General features: G+C 35.7%; 1 protein-coding gene across 2 annotated transcripts; it reads right to left on the bottom strand.

Moving 5' to 3' along the window:
- Positions 1 to 8,466: 8,466 nt before the first annotated feature.
- On the bottom strand, positions 8,467 to 11,091 carry LOC116177450. Of its 2 annotated transcripts, none has more exons than XM_031496433.1 (2): positions 9,944 to 11,091; positions 8,467 to 9,313 (listed from the first exon to the last, which is right to left on the bottom strand). In XM_031496433.1, exons 1-2 carry the CDS (start codon positions 10,647 to 10,649, stop codon positions 8,829 to 8,831), a joined length of 1,191 nt encoding a protein of 396 aa, XP_031352293.1. In that variant the 5' UTR covers positions 10,650 to 11,091; the 3' UTR covers positions 8,467 to 8,828. The 2 variants fall into 2 exon arrangements, with proteins under 2 accessions (XP_031352293.1, XP_031352292.1); XM_031496432.1 differs by having other exon boundaries at positions 8,467 to 10,660; positions 10,927 to 11,091.
- Positions 11,092 to 11,774: the final 683 nt, after the last annotated feature.

Genomic DNA, 11,774 nt, shown 5'->3' with positions numbered 1-11,774 from the left:
TACTCTATTATTATAATTAGAAATTACACTCCGAGATGGCGACAGCAGTCATTTGTTTTGAAAGTGCAAACTCTCAAGCAAATATAAGGAAGAACTATTTTAGTCAAATGAATAATACGGTTTACAAAACGTATTGGTTATTTGTTTTAGTATTTTCCCTCTCTACCACGACATCTAATTCATAACTCATGTCTTTTCCTTCAAATGCGCTTCGAGTATTCATGTCCGTATGTGATTTACTGTTCGTCATGTGACTTAATTGTAAACGTTTTGGATAGCTAGATTCATATAATTATGACATAGTGGTATATTCTCCTCTGGGGAAAATAAAATGCTCTGTTGAAAAGGTCCTCTTAAAAATTTGCGGGGCGGAGGACATCGACGGTGGTCATTTTTCATAAATGACACGTCTTGAGACTACTTCTGACAAATACAAGTTAAATTTAACATATAAAAAATATTTGGATCTGTGCCTACAACAATTTCAGTCACCTGAAGATAGACACTTAATCAAATTTCTACTTAGTTTTGTGAATAGACAAACGGTTCGGTCGTTCGAAATTTTTATGTTGTCTAGGATGGTGTCGGGCCTCCTTACAAATCCTTATTGCAGATGAATCATATATTATGATCTGACATATCTGCTTATGATGCCATTGTTAATGTCCACAAACACTTTTACAGAGTTTCGGCCAACTGCCGGTCGTTCACCTGAAGTAAGTGAATGTTTCCGACCCGCGCGTTAGTAACGGAGGTATTGCATTGGAGTAAAAAATGATCCCCCACTTTTTTGACGGAAATACACGTTTTGAGGCACCAGAGGAATCCGAATTAAACAAAATCTCGATGATGTCGGTCTGTCTGTGTACACTCTCTTTCCGGATAAACGGCTGAACCGACTGGAACCAAATTTGGTACACATATTCTTAGGCGTAAAAGAAAGAGCAGAACGCGCATACACTGGTGTGAGGGTGGTCTTAAAAAAATATGCTGTTTTGAACATATATTCAGTGTTCCAGACAAAATTTTCACTCTGTATATCTAGAACGCAAATTACCAAACGTGTAAGGGATAGAATATAAAAATGGCAGACGTACCTTCAAAAAATTATCCGGAAGGAGTCAATTGCGCTCAGTTGATCCCACACTCAACGGTGAGATATAAAATGTCACCATGCATCATTGGTTGCCACTTTCCAAAGCCATGGTGGGTAATGCCGAGAATCACAACTTCTCTGAAGTTGTACAGACGCCATTTAATTCCAGGTTAGAGAAGTTTACGGGAAATAGTGAGTGAGATTTTGAGTACTTCACAAATTCCTAACACGATAAGAATCATTTTTCCTTTTAGTAGCGAACACGCACGATACATTATTTAGTAATAAATATTGCAGTTTAAAGCGATCTACATCTAATTCTCGCCATAACTCTTTCATGATAAAAATGGAAATTATTCTTGTTCGAAGTTGCATAACTTGCATATGCATTAAATAATTATCGATCGCGCGGATTTAATATATTTTATTTATTGATGGCAAGGCAATAAATTAATGCGTTTCGAAATGTTCGTCATTAAACGCGGTCCTTGTGCCATATTACAATTTTTCTTAAATAATAATAAAAATACCGTTTCGTCAAATGGGCAATTTAATACAAATGAAGTTGTCGTGTGGGCAGCTGCCAAATGGTCAAATATTGCTAAATCCGAGCAAATTCTGACGGATACGAAATTGTCTGTCTGATGGCAGACTTTCTGTTGTAATATAAAAAATCGGCCTTCTGCATAATATCGCGTAATAAAGATATTGCATTTTTTTTACATTGTAGTTGTAGGGTTTTGGGATGCGTGCCAAGAATTTTGAGTGGATAGAGAGATACGCACAAAAGTTGAAGCATGGGATCACAGGGCGAGTTCCAAGTGTGAAAGTGGACAAATTCCAATTATCTAACCGTGGTCTTTCCGAATTTATAATTGGACTGAAAGTTTAAACGATTTATGCTTGACCTGAAATAAATTCAGTTTAATTCCGTTTTGAAAAGTGTAGACCAAATTAGACATCAATTTCTCTATCAGTCCTACGTTGACTCGATAAATACTGTAATTTACACACCTGTATTAATTAATGACAATTACCTTCAATATCTGCACTCCATCATTCTGGTGTCGCTTGTTTGGACTGCCTTTAATTATAGCTTCTTTATCTGAAGCTAGTAAAGTTTATTGATTCACATTTCAAGTTTAGTATTAAAAGTAAATACGATGAACAACCTGCTAGTAGTTTAATTGCTTACAACCACGCAAACCGATTGTTGCAATCAAAATCCAACACACATTTTCTGTGTTTTTAAAACTCGTATAGGTATGGCCACGTAAGTAGAATAAATAGTTTCGCTTCACCTAATTTGCTTATTTAATTCAATGTCGTATTGGGATAGGTTAGTGATTCCGTTTAAACTTGAAATTCTTCATTAGCGCGCGGTACGAAAAAAAAGGTTACGTGGTCGGTCGTTGATAATCTCAAGTAGCTGCAACTCAGGTGCCGAAAGTAAAATCTCAACGCCGACCGGTTCTCTCGGTTTCTTTTGCTTAAGGCCATCAGACGAATATTAATATGTCTACAAACCTCATTTGTGCGATATTTACATTTTTTTCGACACAGTAATGTATATATTTTATTGAATGATAATATTGTAAAGCCCCTCCCGTTCGATCTCAAAACCAATCGATATAACTGTTGAAGAACCAATGGCAACAAGATCGCTCGGCAGAATTCCGCATTACAAATAAAAAAAGTGCACAAGCTAGTGGTGTCCATGCGTTGCATTCAATACCATAATAATGCATCAAACGGTAATAGCGTGTCACAATAACGCGCGTTTATTTTTAGCCAAACGAGACCTCTTAGGAGACAACTGAGATGGGTAATGTTTGCGTACATTATAAACTACCTGCATTCTGGCTACTTAACAGGTTCTCGGCTTTTAATCTGATTTGTTTTTACATGCGGATTAAACTACCACTATTCAAAGGAGACCTTCGACAAATTACGACGAACTATGCATATAATAGTGCCCAAATTTTGTTTGTTTCCACGTTAGTACACGCAACGCTCGGTAGAGACCAAACAAAAAATCTTGTTTGAATGTGAATTACATTTGCATGTATAATGTTAGTAATTTAACCCCTTATAACGTTCCACTGTGTTTAAATGTGAACAAATGTCTTCCCATTTATTAGGTTATTAATACGTTGCTCTGATGCTTATTTACTAAACCCGCTTCAACTCAATTTATTCATTGTTGTCCTAAGAAAATGTGGCCAATATCTGATGCAATTTCGATGCGAATAATTTTAGCTTTTCTTATGGCTGTTCTTTTTTTGTTTTTGTTTATTTCTGCTAGCGAAATGGAGGTTATTTTCACGGTCGTTTGTTGGGCCCGTTTTATAAAACGCTGGAGAGCCTTCGGGTCTTCGTCATTATTTCGTTGAGAAAACGTCCAAACTCATTATGTCAATGCACAACAAGCGAAATTCATGCATTTTCGCTGATCAGATGACTTTAGAGGGAATGGTACACGAAGAGTACCAGTTACAAAGGAATATTATAGAAGAAGAAACCGGTGCTAACCCAACCATAACAAATGATAACAACCAATGATCATAATAGCGTAGAATAGTAATTATATCTACTTTCATTTTTACAAAACGATTTTATCTTATGATCACTTTTCCTTCTTGAAGGAATATTGCCGAACTCAACCACTTCTATCACAATCATTTCATTGCTCTGAAACCCGTCAGACCTTTCTGACTTATGGAATCTGGAGACCATTGCAATAAAGCACCTAATATAACAAGAAGTCAAAGGCGGAGAGCGACATAGATGCTAGTAACTTAAATATGCTTCAGAGGAAAGATAGTCGAAGTTACATTGTAGCATTCCCTTGGAAAGGAAAAGAGGAGTATCTCCCTACAAATTGATCAGTAAGTTAGAAGAGGATAGAGTAGGCTACAATCAAACTCAAACAACTGGAGTGATTACGATGCACTGTTCAATTTGCGGGAAAAGGAAGAAAATATTGCACATTTCCTAGCTCATCATCCTGTACGTGTTTAAGGCGTATGTGCGGCCAGTTTTTGAAGCGTCATGTCATGTTCCAGAAAAACCAAGTTTGAAGAAACACAATTTAATTAAGTTGATTCCATCGATTAACCGATAACTTATGTATATTTATCGATTAATCGATAACTTAAAGATAATTATAGATTAATCGATTAGTCGAAAAATTAAATAAAGGTCGACTAATCGATAATTTATCGAAAATTTTTAAGGATTGGTCGATAAATATATAATTACCGATAATCTATCGATTCATCTCACAACTAAACTAAGAAGATAGATAATTATCGAGAGAATTTTTAACGACACAAACTTGAGAAGTCCATTTTCAATGTTTATATCAGTTTACTTGAAACAAAAGCGATCAAGTGGAATTGTCATGATCACAACTCACAACCTACTTTCTCTATTAATTTTTGAGGATTATCGGCCACTTGATAACCTTTGATTTCAGAAAACTTCAGCATACCTACCTATAGTTGTTTTAATATTTTTCAAAAGATCCTGTTTTTATTTAAATTATCTCTCGCAATATACCAAAAAAGCAAAAATGTTAGCGAGTGTACGCATGGATGATGTAATTATACCGATTGAGAATATATTTATATCGATAAGATTTATGAAAAAGTATCGATAGTTTTCTCTTGATAATTAACGCTACTTATCTATTAATCGATAATTATCACAGACGGACAATTTTCGACAAATGTCAATAATAGTCGACAGCTAAGAGTCATTATTGATTATTTTCAAAAGTTATCGATGATTATAAAAATGTATCGATAATTATCAAACGTTATCGATTATTATCGAAAATTGGCGTTACGATTTATCGATTATTATCGATAGTTATAGATAATTATCTAAAGTTATTATTATCGATAGTTATCGATTAACGATTAATCGATAAATCGATAACAATTTCATTTATCGCCCGGCATTAGACTTTCGTTACAAAAAGGGAAGTTCGCATTCCAATGTTGGGAGTTGGTGGGATGTTTAATCCTCGAATGTGAAAACATCCTGACTCACCTCTGGACTGATTTTTCAGTTTCCGTTTGGATACAAAAAAGATGGGGATTGGGTAGTGTTTGCTTATAATCAGGTGATATGGACGGGAGCAATGGAGACATGTCGTTGGTAGTCTGAATCCAGCAGACTTGCCTTTAAGAGGATACACCCCTTATCAATTTATTGGATTCAGATGGTAGGGGGGGGGGCCCTGAGTGGTTGTCTCTGTTGCCAGTTATAAGTGAAGTTGAAAGAAAGCTCAGAAAGTCAGATGATGGTAGAATCGCCGTCTTATCGAAGGACTCTTCCAATCTACGGTTAGATCTTACGACTTGTAAAGCAAGAGAAAGGCATACCTTCTTTATCAATGGTGCGTGCTGAGTACAGATAAAACAGAACGTTTGAATGTGAAACGTGACTCCAAGGACTCATTCGTCTGGAAACCCGACTTTGGTGTAGAGAAAGTAAGAATGATTTTATCTCACTCAGCACTTGTCACAACTCTAATTTACGACTTTCTTTTGATTCATGGAGTCAACTACATTCGTGAAAAGTTGAGAGAAAAGTGCTGGATAATCAACTACAGGAGGGCGGTGCAAAGGCGATACGGAACTCTAAGACTAGCCTTCGTTAGAGTACTAAACCACTAAAAGTATACTCAGTAACTTTTAAGCTATTTTGTTCGTTATGGTGTCGAGAAAGGAATGTGCAAATCGCAGTGTTAACAAAATTGACTAAGTTGGCAGTCTGTCCGTTCGCACGATATCTTGAAAACAAGTGACATCCCAGTTAGTTACGAACCAAACTATCTAGTCCATCCTGATGATTACCCAATGGCCCAAGAGGAATGGTAAGATAGTTGATGGTATGGGAATCTTAGGAACATATATAGGTACTTTGGTTCTTCATCTGGAAAAACGAGCATCTACCCGTTCTGGTTTTCATTTAACCATATATGAAAGTACATTACACCATTCTCGAAGAATTGGCCGTGAAAGAAAATTAAAGATTGCGACATCTGCACTCATGAAAATCTAGAATCTAGAATTTGATTCATGGCACTCTAATTTCTACCAATCATAGTCCTCCTCTTCGACTCCTTATTGTGATCGGTTATAATTCCTTATATTTCAAGGGCGGATTGTCGGCGGAGGGTACTCACAAAGACCGATTGGAACGTCTACGTAACGTATTCATTGGTGATGGCAAAACTATAAGACAGAATATCTCCAAAACGGTTTGTCGAAGGGGAGTCTTCACAAAGGCAAAAAAATGCTCTGGACGAGACATACCTATTGGTGTGGTGAAGTCGAAGCGATATCTTGAAATCGAAGTACGGGAAGAGAGTATTCATAAAGAGCAAGTAGCACGTCTCGACGAGACACATCTACTGGTGATGTCAAAACTTTCAGTGCAAATAATCTACAGAACGGAATGTCGCGGAGGGTACTCCCAAGGGGTGAAAAGATTTTCTAGACGAGACACATCCACTGGCAATGGGAAAACTTAATTGTGAATATCTCGAAAAGTCATGTTGGAGGAAAAGAATTTCTCTAAGGCTCTAAGGTCTTGATTTTTCTTGCATTATACAGGCTGATTCAAATTCAAGGGCCACCATGGGGATCTCGGAAAGTTAAGAGATAGGTAGGTAGCTTAAAATGCCGTTTTGAAACTGAAAAAATTCCTTTCGGAGATATTTTGAAGAAAATGAAATTTTGCAAAATCGTTTTTATTTTTTATCGAAGTTATTTAAAGAGATATTTCAAAATAAATGACACATTATTATGGCCACTTTTTTCCCTCTACAAGATGCTAATTTGAAATTCTATATCTGACGTTTCGTCTCCGGTTAATCATCATCAACTTTGTTTTTTCTTATTTTTACTGTTGTGTCATTTGATAGGGCATTTCTTTCAGATTTCAAAAATGTAAATACGTACCTATTACTATTTTTTAATAAGAAATAGCGCTATTAATTCGTAAACCCGCAAGAAACATTCAACATACACCACCCAAGACAATGTTTGCCAGACAAAAAGAAGATATTTTAACAATATTTAAGAAATAGTGATGTGCACATTTTTGAAATCGGAAAGGGAAAAAAATGGCCATAATAAATTGTCATTTATTTTGAAATATCGTTTTTAATATCTTCGGTAGAAAATAAAAACGATTTTGGAAAATTTCATGTATTTCAGGATATCTCTGAAAGTAGTCGGAATTCATTCAACTGCATTTTATTAAGCATCAAAATACGCAACTTTACCAAATTTAAATTACCTACCTATCTCTTACACTTACAGTTTCCGAGATCCCCATGGTGGCCCTCGAATTTGAATCAACCTGTATAACGTAGATTTTGAATGTATGCCAGGCGGCCTTTAAATGTTGATGTGTAAAGATACCCCTCCCCATATCTACTAATAAGATAAACATGAACATCGATAGATATAGCATACAGCCTTATAACCCAACTATTTACTAAGCTACTTCGGTAAAAAAAAATGCGCCTTTTGTGCACAATTTATTTAAATTTATACTTGTTCTGAATTCATTTATTATTCATTCTTTTGATATGCGATGACTAAAGTGAACTAGTGTCGATGTTCGCAAGTATAAGAATTTAATTTGAGAAAACTGAAAAATTTTAAAAACTTTTTATCGACTTTTCCAATGTTCAATAATCGCTCGAAACAGCATTTGTAAATGTATCATAGATTTGATTGGTGGAGCAGAATTACATAATGATTTCACGTATTTAACATATTAGAATTATATAAGATCTAAGAATCAGGGTCAAAGGTAAATTAATTTACTTTAACTTTTGCACAGTTGATTGAACCATGAAAACATAATCGGTTTTAAGTGTGTGATTGTGTCAGATAAGAACGTGTTCGTGTCAAATACATAAACATAATAAAGAACCTCCAAATTAACTAACCATAACGTCCAATAAACGGGCAATTAACGGGAAGGTCAAGATTTTTCACATAATCTTCCGTAAATTAGTCGCTTCTTACGCAGCGATTTTGGCGGGAACGTTTTATAGCACGTGTAAACTTGAACGGGTAGATCTTAGAGCGTTTACTCACACGAGGAAAGTGTCGTAAAAGAAAAAGTAAATAAAATAGCAACATCGTAAAATGTTTTATAGACCCAATGCTGTATTGACTTAGATTCACTCGAGTCACTTTCAGAAAATATTTTAAAAAACATTTCGAACGCGTAAAGCAACTCATCCGTTTAAATTTATTCTGGAAATATGATGTTCTATGAATAAAATGAATAAGTCAAATAAGTGAGAAGCCAAATACCTATAGAGTAAAGTGGGGTAATATGGCAACATATAATTCAATGGCTCACATTCTCACAAGCAGCTGATCCAGCCGCACGGCAAAGGTCGCATCTTAGAGCGTGAATGTGTAGGTTTGTCGCGTGAAACGCTCGTTGCCATATTCCCACTAATATAATGGTTACAAACATAAATGTTGAATGATGCGCTTTGGCCGTATTACCCCGACCCATGGGTAATATGGCATGATGCGTTGGGGAATATGGCAACATGCTTTTCTCGCAAGAAATGTAAAATTTTTTGAGATTAGAAAAAATGTTTATTTTTGACAACAAAACATTAGAAGAAATGTTTATTTTTTACAACAAAACAAAAATGTGAATACAAACGAAATAGGCTATATAGCTATACACAATCTGCGCAATGTTTGTCTGAAGGAGTACATATCTCGTGAACCCAATTATGGCATTTTACACATTGTAACCAATCACATTTGGGACCTGTTTTATCAAAATAGTATCCACCGCATTGGGCACAAAATTCTGATTCATCATGCTCCAATTCTGAATCTCCGCTTTCAACTGTATTCACTTCCAATTCGCTTTCTGATGAACTGGTATCATCAGTAATCCTTGTATTCCTTTTTTTCTTTGTCTTCTGTGTGCCTTTCTTGTTTTTATTGGCTTCTTTTCTTTCCTTTTCTTGTTTGCGTTTTAGTTTTTCAGCTTCCTTTTTGTCTTTTGTTTCTTTTTTGTTTCGTTTTTCTGCTATTATTTCTGGAGATGTAAGTAGTTCAGCATGCTGTTTTCTTTTGTTACACCGACTTGGTCCAGGTATGACTGGAATAGGTGCAATCGCTTCAAATGACGTATTGTTGGTCTTGGAGATTACTGCAACATCATCCAAAATATTGACCCCGTTGTTTGGATCATCATTGGGGGCAATGTTATTATTGTCGGCATCATTAGGAATGACAACATTAACGTTTTCTTCTAAATTTTCGTTATTAGGAATTGGATCAGGATTTTGCTGAATAAATGCATGATCTGGAATTATGGTAGCATTAAGCGGATAGATACCACATGTTCTAAAACCCGAAATTCCGTTTTGAACTGTCGCCGCCTTTCCCCATGCGGTATTTAAGAGTGTGGGAAACTGGAGTCTAGTTAATTTGCGACCTGGATGATTATGTATCCAGGTGTTACATGCTTGTGACCAATAGGTCTTTAGAGGCTTAAAAAAGGATCTATCTAGAGGCTGCAACCAATGGGTCGTATGGCTTGGTAAGCACAACATTATAACATCGTTACTTGAAGCTAAATCTAACAACTCTACATCGGAACAATGCGAGGAGTGGCCATCCAGAATGAGAAGTACTTTACCTGGCTCCTTTCTTGCAATAAAGTGGTTTTGAAGCCATGTTTTAAAAATGTCTGTCGTTACATAGGCCGACTTTTCATTCATGATAACTTTACCCCCAGGAGGCAAGCCATCTTCAAATTCTGGTTTTTTTTTCTTACCTTTAAAAATACAAACTGGAGGAAGGAAATGACCTTCTGCATTTACACATGCTATAACTGATACTGTTTCACCTTTCTCACCACTCGTGACACAGTTTACAGTTTTGGCGCCTTTAGTGGCAACAACTTTCCCCGGGTTATTGTTTAGTTGTAGCCCCGACTCATCAATATTAAATATTTTTCGCGGAGTGTTTACTAAATCATTTTCTGTTAATATTTTCCCCAAAAGATCAAAGTATCGTCCGCATTCGTCTTTATTCATGCCTTGAGCTCGAGCTATAGACATTCCTTGCGCTTTTCGAATTGACAATTCTGGATGTCTTTGCATAAATGAAACAAACCAGTCATGGCCAGCTTGTTTTTTATCAATATTAAAATTGTGGGGAATATTATTTTTAGTTGCAAATGAAAATGCAAGCTTCTTTACGTCAACCGATGTTATGGCAAAGCCATGTTTTTCCATGTTTTGAATGTATTTTACTAAACTAGCTTCATGAACTAAAGTCAAACAACATTTGCGGCCTAATTTTTCTTTACTGAGGTTTCCAGAGCTCATCCTTCTCATCAAAGTACGGGCAGGAACATTGTACGTACGACTAACCTCGCGAACTGACCCTCTACCATTTCTAAGGTCTTCAATAGCATTGCGAAGATCTTCTTCGGACCATAACGCCCTCACATTTTTACGAACGTAATTTCGTGGCATTTTGATTGTTACTGAAATAAAACAAAAATATTTTCAACCTCTCGGGGTAATGTGCCGCAGTTAAAAACGATGACGCATATTTCCCCACATTCACCTTCTTACTTTGAAAATTCGCAACAACGCTTTTAGATACGTTTAACGGGTTGTTCCGCCAAAAAGAGTTAGGTTAGGAATCGTATTTTCGCATGCTCTTATTACAATTGGGTTACAAACACTTAGAACTGATTTTATAACTACGTATAACTGGACTTAAGAATTTATTTTAAACGGTCCTTACCTTTACACTGATGATTTTCACTGACGATTTAATTAATTTGAATTCTGATGAATTTTGGAATGGTTGGTACCTCACACTAATGTGTTAACATGAACACTGTTGCCATATGTAAGCTTAGAAGGAAAATAACAAACTGCGGCGTATTACCCAGCGCGGCATATTCACCCACTTTACTCTAATATAATTTTACCCTTGCGCAATGTTCTGTAAGTAATAATATCGAATTAATTTATTGTTTTATCTTATGTAGTAAATGACACTGTCATTATTATTTTATAGGACAGCTGTGTCATAAGTCTGAATTTAGGCATGACATACGGTTGGGAAATACATTCTGGATTTACATTGCAGGCAACTGCGAAAATACCAAATTATAATCGTTTTTAATTAATGCTTCTTTTCAGATTTATGTTTGACGGTTTGCCGGGAAAAAAACAGTGACGCCTAATAAAGTTTGAAAGTCCATTAATAGGTCTACACCATCTTTTTATTTGACATATGACCTACACATTTACATAAAAATTAAGTATTTCTCTCGATCTCGGTGTGTAACAATTTCATATTAAACGGGTAGTTCTGGGCATTAATTTCAGGTTAAATTGTGACGATCAAGATATCTACACGTATTTATAAATATATACATTGCAATAAATAACATCTTCTGACAATGAATTTAAATTTAATGTTAATTTTGTCAATAGTCCAAATAATGCAGTAACCTAAAATATAATGAAGTATTTATATGCATACTAACTGCCGGTGCGGAAGGAGGAATCTAATAATAAAGAAAACGTTTAATAAAGTTACACCAGTTGAGCCTCTTAAGATTACATTTCAGTACATAACAC

The sequence above is a fragment of the Photinus pyralis genome, unplaced genomic scaffold (assembly GCF_008802855.1).
Source record: "Photinus pyralis isolate 1611_PpyrPB1 unplaced genomic scaffold, Ppyr1.3 Ppyr1.4_LG7, whole genome shotgun sequence".
Classification (NCBI taxonomy): domain Eukaryota; kingdom Metazoa; phylum Arthropoda; class Insecta; order Coleoptera; family Lampyridae; genus Photinus; species Photinus pyralis.
The sequence above is the reverse complement of the archived record's forward strand: the minus strand, read 5'-3'. Positions and strand labels throughout refer to the sequence as shown.

What these genes read in the sequence shown, in the direction of transcription:
- LOC116177450 (XM_031496432.1), bottom strand. Translation starts at nt 10,649, where the DNA reads ATGCCACGAAATTACGTTCGTAAAAATGTGAGGGCGTTATGGTCCGAA.